Source organism: Culex quinquefasciatus, chromosome 2, assembly GCF_015732765.1.
Source record: "Culex quinquefasciatus strain JHB chromosome 2, VPISU_Cqui_1.0_pri_paternal, whole genome shotgun sequence".
Lineage (NCBI taxonomy): Eukaryota > Metazoa > Arthropoda > Insecta > Diptera > Culicidae > Culex > Culex quinquefasciatus.
Genome location: NC_051862.1, coordinates 123243937 through 123264559, shown reverse-complemented (window position 1 = coordinate 123264559; position 20623 = coordinate 123243937). Strand labels below are relative to the sequence as shown.

General features: G+C 38.7%; 1 protein-coding gene across 1 annotated transcript in view; it reads left to right on the top strand.

Annotated features, from left to right (window-relative positions):
- Positions 1 to 4880: 4880 nt before the first annotated feature.
- LOC6043214 (hemicentin-2) overlaps positions 4881 to 20623 on the top strand; it is a 106066-nt gene continuing 90323 nt past the window's right edge. The window contains exon 1 of the mRNA XM_038252582.1: positions 4881 to 5959. Within this exon, the coding sequence (XP_038108510.1) occupies positions 5908 to 5959 (52 nt within the window). The 5' untranslated portion in view covers positions 4881 to 5907. The remainder of the gene's footprint in view (positions 5960 to 20623) is intronic.

The window sequence follows — 20623 nt, the reverse complement described above, 5'->3', positions numbered from 1 at the left end:
TAAGAATTTTGAGATTTTGAGAATTTTGAGAATTTTAAAAAATTTGAGAATTTTGAGAATTTTGAGATTTTTGAGATTTTTTGAGAATTTTGAGAATTTTGAGAATTTTGAGAATTTTGAGAATTTTGAGAATTTTGAATTTTTGAGAGTTTTGTGAAATTTTGAGAAATTTTGAGAATTTTGAGAATTTTGAGAATTTTAAGAATTTTAAGAATTTTGAGAATTTTTGAGAATTTTTGAGAATTTTTGAGAATTTTTGAGAATTTTTGAGAATTTTTGAGAATTTTTGAGAATTTTTGAGAATTTTTTAGAATTTTGGAGAATTTTTTAGAATTTTTTAGAATTTTTGAGAATTTTTGAGAATTTTCGAGAATTTTCGAGAATTTTTGAGAATTTTTGAGAATTTTTGAGAACTTTTGAGAATTTTTGAGAATTTTTGAGAATTTTCGAAAATTGAAACTGTAAGGTTTAAAAGGACCCGATTCCGTTTTTTCAATAAAATTTTTAGAATTTCAGAGTTTTATTTTTTTTTTATTCTAGAAAAGTCGAGGAACAATAATATTGAAATTTAATTTGGGGTTCTCTTTCGCAGTCTACGGCTCGCAGTTGCACCGTAAGTTCGGCAAACACCTTCACGGATCCGACTGCTGGCGGAGATTCTGGGGACTTGTTCCAGGTGGACGGTCTTCTAGTGGAGGCCACCCCGCTCAAGTCGATTCTCGAGGTGAAGGTCAGCGGTCAACCTCCAGGACTTCTGGCGGTACGCGAATCCGCTCAAAGGACGTGCCAGCTCGTTGCGTGACGATGGAAATCAGCCGGATCGACGACCCAAGCACGCTGCACCGGTCTCAGCACCTCTATCCGGGTGGCCCCGCCGCCGACGTCACCGAACACGAGAAGGACCTGTACAATCAGTTGCCGCGGTGCCGGCCACAAATATTTTGGCAAGTAGAGCAGCAACGAGTGCATTTCGGCCACGCCACCTTCTTTACATACTGCTAGCACCGGGAATCACGTCACGTAACATGCCAACGGCGGCACCGACGCCCAGCAGTAACCTGCTGCCCCGCGGACATCCAGGACGACCAGATCAGAACAATCGACGACTGATAGAATCAAAATTCCGTAGTAAACCACTCTCACAATTGCTTTGATTTTGTTTTGAATTATGAATAAATAAATAAAAACATTGAAACCTTTTCTTCTTCTTCTTATTACCATCCAAAATTTGAAAAGCAACGGTCAATTCAAAACAGTAAATATTGTAGTGGCTGCGTGCTGCGTACTTTTGGCAGGCATGCGTTACGGCGTTACGTTTGCGATATCGAAAATCACCGTTTGCGATATTGGAAGCAATGCTTCCTGCTGACGGGTGTGAACGGAGGTTTGCGATTGGTAGAGCAAATCGGAAGCAAAGTTTGCGATTCCGCAAACCGGATTTTGTTCCGTGTGGTCATTGGGAAGGCCCCCACAAAGTTTGAGCCAAATAAAAAAATACAAATAAAATCCATTTCCGGTTTTGGTAGAGAATTGCTCACATGCTAAATTTACTGCACTGTCCTGGTCAATCTTTCTTTGGTGTTCCAGAACATGGTTCTTTTGGCCAATTCTGAACTATCTTAACTTGGGAGATGTCATGTCATGTCGAGATCGAAATGTGGCGTCGATATTTAGTAAAAAGGGAATTTTATAAAATCGTCGGAATAAACGTTGCGGTGAAAATCCAGCTATATCTCGCTTCCCCGTAGTCCACCCAGGACAAAACCACCTCCAATCGATTCCCAAGACTTAAAGTCTTAGTAGAACCTGGAGAACCAGACGCGTTCCGAGATGTGTAATGTGTGATACACAAGAAGTGTTACATATCAAACATTATGATTTTTAATGAGAAAGTATTTGTGATGTGTACTTCTACCCCTGGACCGGTTTCCCGGTTCTTAAATTTCTTTTGTGAATAGAATACCAGTTTGGAGATCATTTTCAAACATTTCCCCTCTCAATCGATCGATCTACTCCAACATTTACCTAATAAAGACATTTCAATTGAAAGTTTATCCAATGGAACCCTTTGCCCAACAAAACCGAACAACTCTTTTCTCCAAACGCGTCCCCACGCCGAATAAAAGGATCAGGCTCATAAATAAAAGGTGCCTTTTTCGTGCTGGCCAGTAAAATACGCGCCCGAGTGTCAATAAACGACCATTATTTATGGTATTTTGATATGATAATACGGAAAAAAAGAAGAAAAAAGACCCCGCGAGGACTTCATAAGCTGAGAAGGACTTCACGGCGACAGCGCGCAACGCATCGCGTTTGACGGATTTGGTTTCAGGTGGCATAGGGTATTTTAACCATTAGTGGACCCCCTAGTAGAGCCGATGCACATTTTTCACAAATTTTCAATATTTTAATCTCTTTTTCATAACCCTTTGTACAAAACAATGAAAACTGAAGCCTTTTGAACAATTTTGACTATTTGTTTTATCAGTTTATTTGTCTTTGAGCAGAAAAATAGTCATTTGAAAAAAAAAGTTTTTTTTCCTGTTATGGACCCCCTTTTCCTATAGTGGACCCGGGTCTATAATCCGATTGTGGACCCGGGTCCACTATAGGCAAACTGTTATTTTTATACCAAATTTAACCGATATTTGATGTTTTGATGCATGGTGTAGGTCTAATGATAGATATAATGAACAAAAGATGAATTTTGCTCACTTTTCATCATAAACAAATATGTTTTGTTAACAAATTTAACTTTAAACAACAAAAAACCTAACAGACATTTAAACACATTTATTTCCAAAAAAGATCAGAGAAAACGTTTCAAAAATCACTGTAAACATAAAAATAATAAAAAAAATAAATTTTGATGCACATCTTTTGATATTAACTACATAAATGGTTGACCGAAACTAAACAATAGATTTGTTTACAGTTGCTGTTAAAACCACGCATGTCTTTTTTAAAAAAAGTTTTGTTCTTGATTTATTATTATAAAATATAATTTCAAACTGCAATTATGATGCTTCAGTTAAAAACAATTGGTTATAGTTTTGATTAATTATATTTTTTTACGGCTTCAGCATTTTTGGTAATTTTAACATGAAAACAGCTATATTTATACTCACATCTGAAAAAATATGCGTTTAGGTTGATTACAACAAGCATTTATTGTATGTTTAAGAGAAACTTTTGCTTAAATACAAAGTTTTCTTTATTTTTGAAGGTTTAATTAACAGGGGTCAACTTTTGGAAAAGTTTGGATTTTCGTTGTCCTATATTGGACCCCCCTAATTTTTGCTTGAAAATGAGCAGTTCTTCGCTTTATTTTAGTAAATTTCCTTAAAATTACATTATTTCGACTTGCTGAAGTTAAATAATCAGTCAAAAAATGATTGAATAGTTAATTCAATCATAAAATATAAATGCAGTTTTGTTGTGAAAATGCTAGTGGCCATGGCTGATTACAGATGTCGAACTCAAAACACTTATTTTGGTAAAAAGGACAATTCAATATCAGTCAACATTGATTTAAATGATGCTGAACATGCCAAATAAAAGATTTGTAGGCAACAACACGCTTTAAATTGTGATTTTATTGAATTTTTCATCAAAAACCCTTCAGAGGGTCCACTATAGGAAAGGGGTCCACTAATGGATAACGTACCCTAGAAGTTGACTTCAACCGAACAAACCAACGACGACCAAGCGAAGAAGGCCAAAGCGAAACGAATGAGAGGAGTGCCCTAAAAGCCAACTGAGCAAATAATAGGAGAAATGTAAACAGACAGGGGACTGCGCGTTGAACTCCGGGTGGACAGTTTCCGATGGAATAGCTGACAAGGTGGTGCAGTTGGACAAGTTGGGACAGTTCCATAAATTTTATGAAAAATTGGCGAAACAAGTTTTTGGCAAAAATTTTACACCATCGAAACACGTCCTAATGCTGCAATTAGCATTCAGATTCGGAATTTCCAGCATACAAAAACCCCTCGCAACCTGAGCAGAAACGTGTTTACGACTGTGTGCTTCAGCTTATGCTCTTTAGTAACTTCTGAACATGGCTATGTGTGTGCCTGTCTATGCTTTCTACCTCCTTTGCCTACCCTTCGCCGTAGCGCAGCAGCATTCTTTTCCAACCTTCTTCTTTGAAACCTCATTCGCTCACTCACTCGATTCGTGTATGTTTGAAGTGCGCGAGTCTGCCTGCCCGAACTGACTTCAGCTAAGAAACCTGTATCAGAGAAGAGCCAGAAGAGTCGGTAACTGGACCAAACTGGACTTCAGTCTCTTAAAATTTGTAGACTTTGTAGGTTCTAAAAAATACGTCAAATGAAGCAAAATATCCCATTTTGAAAAGAAAAAAATTATGTTAAAATTATCTTGTACCTAATCAACGCAAGCCACGCTTTTCCGCGGTAGGCTCCCTAACGCTCGACGAGGACTGCGGGCGCGCAATCGCAAGGCACCCATCGCAGTTGGCCGCGCCGCGCAAAAGCCAGGTTGCCACGTTTAGATTTCTGTGGTCCCTTCCTGTTGATGTTTTGGGTCTTTAATGTTCGGCTCACGAGAGGAACTTTCTGCGTTTGTGCGCGTCTCACCTGGGGGCCGTGTTGCCAGATGAAACATTTCAAATAAAAATATTGTATAAAGTTTTTTTATAAACTAAAATACACTTAAAATCTAACAGGTTGTCAATTTCATGAGAAAAAATCATAAAATTTAGTGAAAACCCCACTTGGTAACAAATTCGTCTGCCAACGCTGCCGAAAGCTCGCCCACCCCAACTTCGGGCCCGCTTCGGCTATGCTCGGCCGACTTCGGCTTGAGCCGGGCTGGCAGATGTTGCCGTCATCGGCGCAGCGTTGTTTAGTTTCGAATATCGCCACATCGGGCAACGACGTGTTATTGTCGGCTGTGTGTTGTTGTTGTTTTTATGTGGTACCTCAAGGTGATTCTTGGAGGGCCCTTTTTTACCTGTGGCGACGAACCCCGCTACCTCCTTCCCCTCGCCTCACCTGTACGCGCATGGTGAATGTGCAGAGCGCGCGCAGGATATTTGCCGTGAATGTGTGTGTGTGTGGGTTTGCGTAGGTGGCCTACTAGGACCACGAAGCCCGATGCAGTGGAAGCAATAGACGTCTAACACGAATCGTTCGCCGGTGGAATCCACTGCATCGCCTACTGTGTGTGAGTGTGATTCAAAAGGAAATTCGATCGGCGTGCCGCGGCGATTGATTATGCTAATTGGAGATTACTTAATTTCGCTAATTACTGCAACTTGTTTATCCGTGGCGAAGTGTGCGAGTGAGCATTTGTTTATACTTTGTTTGGGGCGAAAACAACTCGAAAAGGCCTCACAAGTGGTGTAAAGGCTTTCAAGGTGAAGATCGTGCCGGAGAAAGAGCTCGAGTGTTGTGTATCAAAAGAGAAGGTGCGAAATAATGGTTTAATAAAACAAATATGTTTATTTAATCAATTAAACGAGAGTGAGAGAAGAGTTTTGAAAATTCGGAAAACAGCAGCTGAGTGATTGATTTGTTTGCAAGTGTGGTTGTTGCGGCAGAGGATCAAATCGCGTGGCGGAATTTTTGGAAGTGGCACAGATTTCAACGCCAATAACCGTGGCGAAAACTAAACACGTTGGGCTATGAAGCATTATCGACACTGATCGACAGTTTTTTTGGTTTGTGTTGAAGGCGCGCGAAATCTGCGCGACTGGAAAAATGGTTGAGTGAAGAATTTGAGGCACTTTTTGGTGAGGGTGAGAAAAAGTGCAGCCACGGGGAGGTGTGGAGTGTTGTTTTGTTTGTGACAATTGAGCCGGAAATTTAGACACGAGCGATTGAGACGTTGAATTGGCGGCGTGATTAGTTCGAGACTGCTGCTGACCACGATTGACCCATTATGGATTCGTTACGAGTTACACGAGCGATGGATATACCGAGAAGCGTTACAGGTAAGCGTTTTTTGAGAGTCAAATGTTACGACATGATGTCATTTTTTTATTCACGAAAAAATAGTACATTTACTAACGCTTCAACCTTTTAAAGCTGTTTTCTTATTAGATTTCATTTGTTCTTATTATTTCTTGAACTTCTGTTTTTGTGAACTACACCTAAACCAAACCCCCCCTACAATTCATAGATGATCAAGCTGCTGACATCCGTTGGCAGCACTACTGCAAAACAATTAAGATGAACTTAACTCGCCATTCTAGCAGTTCACTCGTTAGTAACTCCGTGCCACTTCCAACGGCGAAAGGCATCATTGCATTCTGCTCCTTTACTGCCAACAAAACTTCGGTGAAGAGTTAAACTCACACCTAAAGAGCTCCGGTTCAAATCTCAGCGAACGCAAAAAGTCGCAGTGCCATAGTTGCAATGGACTTGAAGTATTCTGTCATCTGTTCTAACAAGCTAGATTTACTACATTTTAATGAAAAAGGCATGAAAAATGGGTAATACAGCAGTACAGTTGGTGTGCAATCATTTGTTTAAAAAAATCTAGGTTCTTACGAAAAAAATAACAATTTTCAAAAAAAAAACAAGAAATTTATGACATTTTAATGCCAAATCTAGGGGAAGGTGGGGCAAGACGACCATAAGGGGCAAGAGGAACAATCGCTCGTACGGCAGTAATTTTTACAATTTTGATTATTTCCAGTATGAGGAATTGTTGCTAGCAATGCAATTAGCTGATTTTACTACCACATAACCGTCAAGTTTTCTCAAAACCTTTGTTTTTTTTTAAATAATATTTGGAAAGTACAAAATAAGGGTTCGTTTTAAGGCTCATTTTATCAAAATGCTATTTTTCCTAGATTAGTAGTGTTCCTACCAATGACTTGCACCTATTATAAACAATGATTTAACTTTTGGTTATTTTTGTTGACAGTTTTTAAAAAATTCTTGTTCAGGTGGGGCAAGTGTACCACACAGAAAAAAAATCATGGTAATATTACATCTGGGAAGGGGTACATCTTTTATGTCAGAAAAAAGGTGTGATTTTACCTCTGGAAATGTGTAATTTTACCACTTTTCTAGTATAATGTCACTTTTTAAGTCTAAATTGAGGTAAAATTACATCATAAAAGAGGTAATATTCAACCTTCCAAAATTACAGCTTCCAAATTTACATTATTTTTTTCTGTGCATATGGATTTTTAGTATGGAAAAAAATACGAATTGCTGCAACAACATATTTTATTGTAAAATAAATACATAAAAGTACTTAAAAACTGATATACAATTGTTAAAAAAATTGTCTATACAAAATACAGTGATATCATGAAAATATACTATTTATCATCCTAGTCATATAAATTTTCGTAAAAATGATCAAATTTTAAGTAAAATAATATTATTTAATCTAATTATGAAAGAAACGTTTCAAATACATTCTAATCAGATGTATCTAAGCGATAACAGTTCAATTGTTAGCAAATTAACATGTTGTTTCATGCATTGTTCCTCTTGCCCCAACGGGTTGTTCGTCTTGCCCCAACGGGTTGTTCGTCTTGCCCCACTAGTTGAGTAGAACGTACGGAAAATCAAAATTTTAAAATCAATTTTTTACATTGAAAAACAGGATATTTTTAAAAACTTGTTCTACTAAAGTCTAATGGGTACTAATGGGTTATAACGAGTTTTTCCTTAGCTTGTTACACTTGCCCCACTTTCCCCTATATTTGTGCAATAAAACACAAAAAATATCACATTTTTTGGTTGTTAACAATAATTTATCAAATTTAAAATGGGATTTTTACGCTATAACAAAAATTGGTCCAGTGTAAAGAAAATTTAAATTATCGTTTTTCTGAATTTTCATTTTTATATTTGTTTAAGTTGTCTATTTCTGGTTATTTTACGATATTTAAGTCACAGTCACGTTATGAGACATTTATTGTTAATTTTAACCTCCTCCCCCAAGGTGTCCACGAGGTTTATGAATGGCCCCTAAAGATAATTTATGTACATAATTCCATGCACTTATATCAAGAAGTTTAAAACGTTTATAGAACATGACATTTTTTTCTGTATTTTTACCGATTTTATCGATTTTAATGTAAAGAAAATTCACAATTTTCTAATTCTGAAAAATGTGATCGGTTAAATTTTGTTGGGCTTGACGCTTGATTTTTTCTGATGTTTTATTTTTTTTTAATGATTTATTTACTTGTTTTATTTAATTAACAGAGATGAAACAATTATGTTTAGAATAAACATTTAGCATATCTAAATCATTCGATGTACACGAAATATGGAAAATTGCTGAAAATTACGTTCAATATAATAATTATAACAAAGGTCTTAGGTATTTAAAACCAACATAACCAGATTAAAAAAAGGGGTTTCAATGCACAACATTTGTTTTTGTAAAAGCTGCTTTTACCACCTTGTCCCTCCGCCCAACGATCAACTTGCACCATCCAAACTAATTAATCTTTTAACCTTCCACCCTTCCAAAATCCGTGGGACGCACAACGATAAATCGCGGTGTTAATTCTTTCGGTTGACCCTCCTCTCTCTCTCTCCCCTCGTTCCTAAGGAACCCTTAATTAAGATGTGCATCTTTCGTCAAGCCAAACAATTACGCCCACTTCCACCAAAGTCAGAGTCAGTCAGTCAGTCAGCACCGTCATCTTAATTCAATTAAGTGGAGCCCCATTTTTGCGACACTTTTCCTGCCCATTAAGCGCGCTGGGGACCCACAAATTGCGGCCATTTTTACACAACTGCTGGCTGTTGGGGTGCCAACTGGTCAACTTCTTTTCGAGCATGATTGCAGGCTTTAGGCCAGAGAAAAAATGTTGTATAATATCAACCACCGAGTTTTTTTTTTGGTGTGGAGTTCAGCAGTTGGTGGTCAGTTCCTAATATACACGCTAAACTTAAACTACACACACACACCATTATTTTTCAGCGAGTGCAGCCCCCGTTTATGTGCATTATTACAATGGCCGCGGTGGTGGCCCAAGTTATGGCCAAACCGCGAGTGAATGGCCAAGGCCCAAGCGAGCGCGCGCGCGAAACCGCCGAAAGACATTAGCGGCGGAAAAACTGCAGGCAGCAACAGCAGCAGCAGCAGGCTTAGAGAGATATTAGGCTTATGACCAGGCACGGTTTTAATGGAAATTTATTATTTGTAGGTTCAATGGTTGCTTGGTTGGTTGGAGTCCGAACTCTTTGTTCAAGTGTGGCAATTTCTGGGCCCGCTGCAAAAGTGCTGCTTACCCGAGGAGTAAACGACGCTTTATAAAAAAAAGGTGCTGCACTAAGCAAAAGAGCTGAGCTGAGCCCCGCCACACCATGTGCTCCAAATGGGAACTAATGAAAATCTAATTTTTGGCCAACTAAACGACGCGGAGAATGGCACTTTGAGTCACTTTGAAACGTTGAGTAATGGCCGGCAAGGTTTTCTTGCTGTGTAGTTCAGTTTTTTTTTGAAAATTGAAGCGGAAAATTTTAGCTAAAGGTTAGTTTTTATTGCTTACGTGGTTACTAGTTGCAACTAACTTAAGTGGTCGACTAAGTGAAGTCGAAATTGTTATTTCTGAACGCTCACAAAAGTCCTTCTGTTTGACCTGTATAATTTTATGGGACAATCTTATGGGAAATTGGACGAGCTTTCCGTTTACGTGACTGAAAAAGCAAGTCTGTCACATAGAAATAGTCAAAAACCAACAAAAAACCACCCAAGTAACATTTTTTCCAGGAGTTCTACAAGAGCTCTTCAAGATAGCTACAGCATAGCAGTTTGGACCGCGGTAGGATAAAACTCTCTTCAAGTACTCTTCCAAACTCCTGAAGAAGTTTTGAAGAGAATTTTATCCTATCGAGGTCCAAACTGCTATGCTGTAGCTATCTTGAAGAGCTCTAGTAGAACTCCTGGAAAAAAATGTTACTTGGGCATTTTTTTCAACATTTTTATTTTTAAAACCGCTGTAACATCACAAGGATTGGACTTACGATAGTGCTCAATATTGAGACTTTTATGTAAAATTGTCTTCGGTTTTTGAAAATTTTGACGTTCAGAGCACTTTTTAAAATAACAGTTTCAGTAAATGATTTTTGCAATTTTTAAGAACACAGAAAAAAAAGTTGAATTTTGGAATGTTGAAAATTTGGTAGGTTGAATATTATCTCTTTTTTTGAGTAATATTACATAAGAAATGTGTAAAAATGTGAACCTGATGAATATTCATCAAAAACTGATGAAAATTCATCATTTTTTGGGGTAAAATTTATCATTTATTTTGCCACAAAATCTGTCACCATTTCCTGATGAATATTACCATCATTTTTTTCTGTGAAGAGTTTCTCCATCCTGCATTTTTCGTGAGTCAATTTGTAACATCTTGGGCTATTTTCACAAAAAATTTGAATGAAAAAAATAATGGGCTAACCTTCAAATTTGACTTTTTAACTTAAAAATAAAAAAACGGAGTGTTTTTGTCTTTCAGTGGTTTTTTTTCGAAAAGCCCGTCAAATTTCCTACAAGTTTGTCTTCGACCACTTTTTGATATGATGCAACGGCTTCGAGATACAGCAATATTTAAATTACGAAATACAAAAATATTTAAAACACTTACGCCCTTCTCAAATGTCATTATCGAGTGAAACTGGCTCCATATACAAACAAAAAAATATTTCCGAATGTTACATAATTTATGATTCATTTTTTCCGTGACGAGTAAATTCACATATTTTTTTCTGTGTACACAAAAATGGCTTATATATTCCTAAGATAACATGTTTACAACGTTTCATTGAAGTCGGAGAGGGTCGGGTACAACCGATTCGCTATTTGACAAGGAATTGCTCAGCTATAATTTTAGAAGGTTGAATATTACCTCTTTTATGGTGTTATTTTACCACAATTTAGACTGAAAATGTGACATTAAACTAGAAAAGTGGTAAAATTACACATTTTCAGAGGTAAAATAACACATTTCTTCTGACATAAAAGATGTAGCCCTTCCCACACAGAAAAAAAAAAGTTGAATTTTGGAATGTTAAAAATATTACCTTGAATGTTACCTCTTTATTTGTGTAATATTACATAAAAAATGTGTAAAAATGTGAACCTGATGAATATTCATCAAAAACTGATGAAAATTCATCATTTTCTGTGGTAAAATTTATCATTTATTTTGCCACAAAATCTGTCACCATTTCCTGATGAATATTACCATCATTTTTTTTCTGTGCAGAAGTATGATGATTTTTTTTGCTGTGTAGAATGTCCCAAAAAGCGAGATGTTTTGGGAGCCTTTTGGGCTCATCTGAAATTTGATTGATAATTTTCTTAAGTAGAATGTTTTCAGACTCAGAATGTTTTTACTTGCGGATCGCGATTTACCGAAAAAATAGCTTTTTAATTTTTCATGAAAAATACAAAAATGCTTTCAATCACTCTCTATTTTTTGTCAAATGTTAGCTCAGGGTCCCGGCAATTTTTTTAGTCTTTTTATTTGTCCAGAAAGATGTAATTTCTGTTGATAGCAAGTCGTAACTTTTATTTTGATTAAGTATAAACAATTTGTTTTTTAAGCCAAACTCCAAAAATGTTATGGTGTTAGGGTAATTTTTTCCGCTGAACAGTTTTTTTAAATTCCATCTGTGACTCTGGTGCTGAGAAACAGCTTTTTATATGAAATAACAGTGTCGAATTTTCACTGTTCCTTATGAAAACAAAATTTCATTATTAGCACCAGTTTAATGCTGAAGTCTTGCCATTGACCTTTTCAAAATAAAAATGAAAAATGAAACAAAAAGTATCTTAAGAAGCTTTTTCATTATTACATCTGTACTACTGTTTAAGATTAACAAAATATCAATGAATTCCTGATTTTTTTTTCTAAGGTCTTTTTCTCCTTTCTGTGTTCTTTTTTAAATTTGTGATCCCAACATTGAAAATTTGAAGTAGCCTGAAGTAGCCCAAGTAGCTCTGTTTGATTAAAAATACAACATAAACTTTATACAATGTACCGTCAGTGGGGTTAACAATGATTCAAAAAAAAAAACGATAAACGATAAAACGATAAACCTCTGCACAGTGGTTCAAAAGACTGTTTTGATGAACAAAAAGTAAACATTTTCGTGCTTTGACATGTTCTCAACTTTGTTCAGCGTTGTCATGGCCTACTTTTGGTGAAATTTGTTTTTCAAAATACTCATCACAGCAGGTTATGGAATTGGGCTTTGATTTTAGACGATTACAATGTTCAGAAAAGTAGTCAGTAATATCAAAACAAACAACTTTGTCGAAGACGCCAAATTGATAGGAGCTATATGTGATGAGTTATAGCAAGATTTCGTGATAATTTAGCTAGTTTTCGATCTCGGTTTACAAAGCTTCAGGCAAATTTGGGCAAAACCCCATACAATAGGCTTCAAGTATGAACTACAAAATGTCGGGTTGAATCATTCGCCCGAAGGTTTACGGTCATAGATTTCCGAGCATTTTAATTTATTTCATTGTTGATGACTTGATTTTGATGAATTCAACTGCTTTGTTTTTCACAAAACCGCACAAATTTAGTTTGACATTATTAAAACTAATAGATATTTAAAAACGGTTTCAAATATGAATCAAATCACTATGTAATAAAAAATATCCATACAAACCAACCTGCTAATAATGCAAACCTTCCAAATGTTGAATTATTTTTTTAAGCTTCTTGTTGAGTGGGCCGAATTCTGAAATATTGCTAATTAAATTTATAATTAATCGAAATCTTTTTTTTTTAAACATTCAGAGCATTGCAAACAGGAAACAACTTGAACTATTTCCGATTCATCCATCGAAATGTTTGCATTCGAATCCACATAATCTCGACTTAACCACTCGTGCTGTTAATTCCAAGATTATCTGACCGAAAGCAATCAGCGCCAGACATAGAAGAGAGCAACACGAGATATATCGAAGCTTGGCACCCCCAAAATATCAAATATCGAGTTTGGCGTAGGATTTTCCCCGATAAAACTTGCCTTGCCTGATCAACTGTGTGGAAAAAGGATGGGGGACGCTGCTATCTGTTGGTGGCCATACCGGACATAAAACCGCTTTATCCTGGCATGTCTGCATGTTGTGCACCCCGTTCTGTATGCATGTGTGGTAGGTAGGTGTGTTGATGAATTGCAAACCAACCCCTCCCCCTCCCCCTTTTTGGCCGAGCTTTGATTGTGTACTTTCTGGTGGACCATATCAAATCAAACAACTCGAAAACCAAAAGCCAGCCGCGCCTGACATCGGCCCATCTCGGTCCATCCCAGCTGGTTCGGATCACACATACACCAGAATATGGGGTGTCTGGTGTGCGCGCACACATACATACGTTCTGACAAACAGCCCTCTGGTTTCGGTATCGGGAAGCATCCAGATGGAATCATTGTCAAAGAGAAAAACTGTGTTTTTTTTGCAATTTTTTGAGCCCGGTTTTGAGGGCACATGTTTCGATTTTCGTTCGAGAGCAAAACGCTCTCAAACTGATATTTAATGAATTCAAGAAAATTTGTGAAATTTGTGAGAGTTTTACTAAAAGTTTTGTTATCAAAGCTAGAATGAGAGGAAATTGCTCATGAAACAATGTGTGAGCTTTTTGCTCTTACATTGAGAGTTAAATGTTCACAAACAAATCAAGAGGTTCTCAATGGGAAAAGACGTGCTCATAGGACGAGTTCTCATCAGAACCGGAGTCCCGCTGTGGTTATCACCGATGTTTTGCGATCCAAACCAACCTGGCACATCACATCGATAATCTGGCCGGTCTACCGGGCTGCCTCTTTTCGCCACACAGGACTGACCACGTCGGCAAATCGGGAGGAGGTTTGATCCGTTCGCCGTATTTCGCCAAACTCCGGGAACTCGGTCGAAAGGTCGGCTTGGTTGGAGCGCAAAAAAAAACAAAAAAGTGCATTACCGGGAGCGCCTTTTCACTGCCAGTGGAGCGGTCTCAATCTATCATTTGTCTGCCGGAGTTTCTGCTTCTGAAGGCCCTCGGACGGCCCAGCTCTTCGGCTCTATAAATGGAATCGTTTAACAACTGTTGTTGTTCGGGAAAACCACCCGGGATCACACACTGCACACAGCGCTCGACTTCGAACTCTTCGAAACACATACAAAAAAAGTAATTTCCCTTCACGGGATTTTCACCTTTGTCTTACCGTTCGCTTCATCAAAGTTTCGTCCAGATGAAAAAAGGATCCCTTCAACGGCGGCCGGAAGAGGCGCGAAAATGAAAATCTGACCTTAAATCATGTCTTTCCTCGCAGCTCCACTATTAGCAGCGCGAGTGAGGCTCTTGCGAGCGTGGCTTCTGACTTGCTCATTTACTGTTCTTGAAGTTGTAGAAGTTTGTATTGGCTGAAATTTCAAACTTTTTTTGTATCATTATCAAAACAGAGTTGGCTCCTCTAATTATGAGTGAAGAGCGAATACATAGAGAGCATAAACGGCTCACGAATGAGCTTTTAAGAGCAATCTCAACTCAGCTCACAGCACTGCTTACTGCACTGCTACGAGCTTGTGTGCTCTTATGAGCTCACGAGTTGTTTGTTAGATATTGGCATTTCTATGAATCTCATAATTACTTACAAAATGAGAGAGCAAAGTGTTTGTTTCCTCACAGATAAGGAGCAATGAACCAATGAGTAACTTGTTTGTTCTATTTACAACACTGTTTTTTTTTCAGTTAATCATTGAAAAATGGTAAATAATGTTGAGCTCGAAATAAGTTGAAATTTCAGATCAGAGTGCAATGACTATCAAATTGGAGCTAAGAGCAAACAAGCGAGCGAGCGCTCGTCAGACGTGCATCGGCACCCAATAGCACTTGTCAGTTTTTCAAGGGCATGGTTTGGAAAAGGCTCCAGACCAGGTTGTTTTGTGAAGAAAAATAAGTTCTTTACATACTATGCGCTCCTAAATTTTTTGAGAGCTTGCTCATTAGCTAAAAGATGATATTTTTTTTAAATGTTAATCTATTTTGATAAACGAGCAATGCATTTGCAAAATAATTGTGAAGCACAAAACAATTATGAAGTTGAGAGCAAAAAAGAATCAAGAATAAAAAAGAATGATAATGAACGAGCGCACAGCTTTTTGAGCTCAAATTGGGAGCGAAGAGTAATAAAAGAGCGGGCGCTCACAACTCTGTGCGCTCTAGAGCTCACTCACAAGTTGAGGATTTGTTATAAATTGTGATGAAAAACAGTATTTTTCAATCTGAAGGCGAATTTATCTCAATTATCCTCAAATTGAGAGCTCACCATATTAAGCGCTCTCGAATCTCTTGAGCGCTTGCTCATACGCTTAAAAATACTCTTTAGTAATGAGCAATGAGCAATTCTTCTTGAAAAGGGAGCAAAACACAAATTTACTTTGGAATTTGAGCACTGTACGTGGAGATAGTGGTGGTTGGTAGTTATTTTTTGACTTATAGTTGGTCTCTTGTGATTTGAAACTGAGAGCATTAAGCGAATAAAGAGTTAGAGCTCACAAACCTGTGCTCTTTAGATTTCACTCACGGCTCATTAGCTTTTTAACTGGAAGCCTAATCTTCTAAATTCGAGAGCAGTGAGCAGTAGATGTGCTCTGTGTGTATGCCTCATTAGTTAAAAGATGTTCTTCAATAACGAGCAGTGAGCAATTTTTCTCAAAATAAGGGCAAACACACAAATCAACATTGAAATTGAGAGCAAAGTGCGAATAAAAAATGAGCATTCTCTAAACTTGGGAGTGTGCTTTTGTGATTTTTTTTTATTGGGAGCAATGAGCGAATAAAGAGCGAGATCACCTAACCATGTGCTCGTTAGAGCTCACTTACTGCTCAATAACTTTCAAACTGGGAGCCCAATCCTCGAAAATTGAAAGTAATGAGCAGCAAATGTGCTCTGCGTATTATGAGCTCCCGACTGATCTTTTGAGAGCTTACTCGAAGGTAAGAAGGTATGAAAATTCTGATGTTGAGAGCAAAGAGCGATTAAAGAACTAGCTCTCTATCTCTGCTCGTTGAAATTGATCATAAATATAATTTTTCCTCAGTCAGAAAAGGTTGTACAGCTCCACTAGGTGAACTCCCTCCCAACATCTTCCATCACCACTCCCAAAACTGCTCGCGCCCGAAAATAGAAGAAAAGCGGATGCTTCACTCATCAACGATTCAAACACCGGCCCTCGTGAGGAAGACCCCTTGAACGCTCTTTTCCCTCCTCGTTCTCCTCTTCCTCAGGGGTCTGCGAGGGCAAAAGGCAACTTTTAAAGGTTCTACATCTCGTAAAGTGGTGGCCGGGATGAGGGAAAACAAAAAACAATCGACTTCAGAGTTCAGACTACCCGGCAAAGCCATCATTGCCTCGGCAAGAGGGAGATAAAGTAATTAACGAAATAACACTGCTGTAGAACAATCATCATCGCGAGGATCGAACGTCAGGCCCTCGAGAATCGACGAGCAGCTATTCAAATTGCTCTCCGAGCTCCAGACAGAGCAGAAGAGGGGGAAGGAAATCGCCGGTTTTTCGGTTCAGATTTTAATAACGTGCAGGCACGAAACCGATTTCCAAACTCCAGACAACCTGTTGGCGGCCATCTTTCGGAACGCGCCATCTTGAAAGGTAGCAACATCCGAAATTCCGTCGATCGCGACACCAACGCCAACTCGCTGAAGTCGTCACCAAGAGCGTTGAGCCGGGTTGAAACGTGACGGAATTCTCAAAACATTAGCATCTCGGTTATGGACGGGTGCAGAAATGCCAGAAAACCTTTTGGGGCTTGCCCTGCTTAGACATTTTTGGGTGCAGGAATTTGCGTCCAAACGGTGTGTTGCCATCACGGCAATTGAAATAGGTTGTAGTTGTGCGGTAGAACACTGGTAGCTTGGCAACTCTACAGTCAACAGTGTTGAGAACTCTCACAAACTAAACTAAGTCAGCCCAATCATGAAACACCATAAATTTACCATCTGAGCTGTCACTTTCTATACGACGCTGTCAAAGCAAACTAAGATTAAGCAAAACTGTGTAAACGGTTTAAAGATAAATTGTAAACAATTGCTTATCCTCCTCGCGCCAGTTCATGTTTACATTAGGAACAGAGCTTCCATCTTCAATTCAAATTTCACCAGTTCAAAAACTACAACGGTTGTCAAACCAGCGCTACAGTACTGTAGTTGTAACGTGGCCCATCTCAGTTGAAATTTCCTCCTCAAACTTTCCAGCTTAATTCGATGCATTTCCCCCGCACCGAAAGAATCCGCCTAATTTGTTTACGTTTGGGCGCTGCCAAGATGTTCCGCCCTTCGACATGGGTGATTTGTTGTCGGTTCCTGTCGGACGCAAACGGACATAAAAGCGTGGAAGATTCCACGCTAAGTAGCTTAATGACTTGTTCGATTTGTTTGTTTGGAAAGTTGTTTACCTAGGTGGGTTTGACCGGCGGACGCACAGAAATGGGTTCTAAATTTGGACGCCGCAAGACTGATTGGGCACTCAAACACGCGAAAGTTTGCTGTGCGGTTGCCATAGCAGTTGGCGCACTAGAGTCGCGCTTTGATGCGCTATTTCGCTTGAGCTTCTGGTCTTAAAAGTCAAGTTGTGTATCACAACTCAAGATTTGTTTTCATTTCTCTAGTGTATCTTTAAAAGGTCATTAAAATTCAATCAAACGTGTTTATTTGGTCGGTTCCAAAACTGACCTGCGCGCGTTCCATATAAACAACCGATGTCGAAAAATCCGTGCCAAAGCCAAGTTTCACGATGGCCGTGTGACTCTCCGTATTTAGTTCGAGTTCGAGTGTGAGTGTGTGGAAATAAATGCCTTATAAATATTAAATGCTTCGCGCGCCCACATCGCCGGCACAGATAAAACTATGTTCTTTGAAGCAGCTCGGCTTTGAAGTCGCGTTTGCTGTCAGTACGTCGTCGACGCGGTCTCTTGTAACGAGCCGTGTTCAACAAGTCGGTCTTGTTTTCACAATCTGTTTCTTATCCGCTTGGAGGAAATGTTCAATAACTCATAAAAAGCGCACTGAACAAGACTACTTCTAGTCGGATTTTCGATTTTTGAGGTGCTTCCGCCCCAACTGTTGCACATGGTCGCGGAGGTCATCCTATCACTTTGTTCTGCACACCTCGGCGAGATAATAGCTTAACGACTCGTTAATTAAAATAATTTTATTGAGCGATTAACTAATGGCCGGGTGTGCCATTTGGTCCCCGGTCCCAGAGCAGTCAGCTGGCGCGCTCACACACAAACTCGGGAAGATTTATGACGTGTGGAAATACCGGTACTGATTTATTTTATGGACACAAAAGTCTACCCCGAGTGCGTAGCGGTTAGGGAATGTCCTGGCCATAGCTAGACCAAACCTATCGTAAACTATCGACATGTGCCCGAACAAGCCGAGAGGGGTTATCACATCGGAGGATGACGTCGGTAATCCTGGGACTACCGTACGGCAGCCCCTCGATGCCATGTGCGCGAATAAAGCAGGGAATTATGCAGCGTCGTGGGGTGCCAAACATTGTCGAGAGTTCGTGTAGTTCCCCTCGCCGGTTCCCTTGTCTGCTGGCGAATGGTAAATATTTTTGCGCGCTGAACGATATACGATTGCCAAAAGCAAACAGCGCAGTCAGCTGCTGGTTACCTTCCACTACTATTCGAACTGTTGTGAATCAAAACGAGAGTGTGGCTCCAGCTGAGGTTTCAAGGCTAGCCGATTTAGCACAGCGAAAAATGAAGCTTTTTGTTTGCACGCAAATTTAATTTGATTTGAAGTGCCGCTGTAAACAAATTTTGTGCGGCACGAGCTGTCAAAATTGCGCGCAAAAAGGAAGTGAATGCGCAATACTTTTCAAACAGCATTTTTTTCAACGTAAGTTTTCATTTTGATATCAAAATTTGAAATGAGTATTTCAACATTAATACGGTAATCACAACAATGAGATTACGCTGTCAAAATATTGTTTGTGATGCTAGCAAAAGAAAATACAAAAAGTATTGCACGTTTCGTTCCTTTTAAGTGCTGAACAAATAATCATTTTTTTACTGTGATCCCTCGCCCAAACGAGCCCACACTATTCAATTATGCACCGGGGGTCGGTCGATTGACGACGACGACGACCAGCTGGGCAAATTGGGCTGTCTGGTGCAGGTTTTACCTCAAAAGTAGTTCTCGTTACACGCCGATTTCAAATTAGTCCCGAAACTACAAATGTGAGTCAAACCAAAGAAATTGGCGCACTGTTTGAGTTTCTAGAATGCAACTGCCAGAAACATCATCGTCGAATGTTGATTGATTTGCCGCAGATCTAAACATTCCGAAAGGGGTTCGGAAATATCCGATATCACTCATCCGAAATGAGAACTTTTTATAGAAGAAAAAACAGCCGCTTCATTCGCACAGCTAAATTAGCAGACAGAACAAACAGCTCAGCCACTTTTCAGAATGATGTTTGTAAACATTGACGAGCGCAGCACAGCACATGTGTATGTTTACACAGACGTCGATCAAAGTGGTGACTAAACTCCGCGACTTAACGGGGCGCCGCTGGATTCCTCACTCACTCATCTGTCAATCGCAAACCTAATTAGTATCGCTCGGGAGGAGGCGAGTGGAATGTTGTGCAAAATGGATTCTGGTTAGCGCGATAAACGTGTTTTGATTGGGTTGGGAAATGATACATTTTTACTTGGGGATGATTTTCGTTGGAAAGTAGAACAGAATTTGTATTTGCTTGAGGTGAAAACAAGAAGACAAGGCTCTGGTAATCGATTCACTCATCCATCTATCAATTTTGATCAACCAAATCATGAAATCGAAGTAAATCGTTAGCGATTAGGACGTCAAACATGCCATCGATTAAAGACTCATTGCTCACTGACGATTGAATCGTTTGAATTATCTTCAGATGGTGACACTCATCAATGAGTTGTTAACTCGTGAGTCGTAGCTGTCAAAACAACCGGTTTTGCTTCAAACAAACCAATAAAATAACTCAAACATAAAAGATGTTTGTAGTTTAGCAAATTGTGTCGTTTTCGTTTAAAAACACATTACAACTGGAATGCAAACTAAGAAATTTCAAATCAACGGGGTTTAATTGTACTAAATTGCAATCAACTGTCAAAAAATGTTTAGCAGTGTATATAACACATTCAAAATCACTCAATTTTCGTCAAAATCGAACCTACTCAGAAATAAGTAAATCGGTCAAATCTGGTAAATTTTACTAAATTTTTGTTACATTTTGAGTGAAAATAACTCGGATCTGACAGATATCTCAATTGATTGCTTCTGAGTAGTCAGATTTTGAAATAAACTGAATAATTTGAAATGAGAGTGTAGTCAGTTTTCTGTACCAGCTTTTCAAACGTGCTTAACCTTGTATATAAACAAACAGTTCATCCCGCTCTCACTTTTCGGCAAAACCGAACCTACTCAAAAATGAGTAAATAAGTCTCTGATGTGGGTGAATATCACTCAGTTTTCATTCGGAATGTTTACATTGAGCTGCTTGTTTACATTCAAAGTAACCTCTACAAGAAAATTGACAGCTGGATTATGAGTGAGCAACGACAATTTTTTGGCTTGCTTTGATTGATTGAGTCACGTGACGGA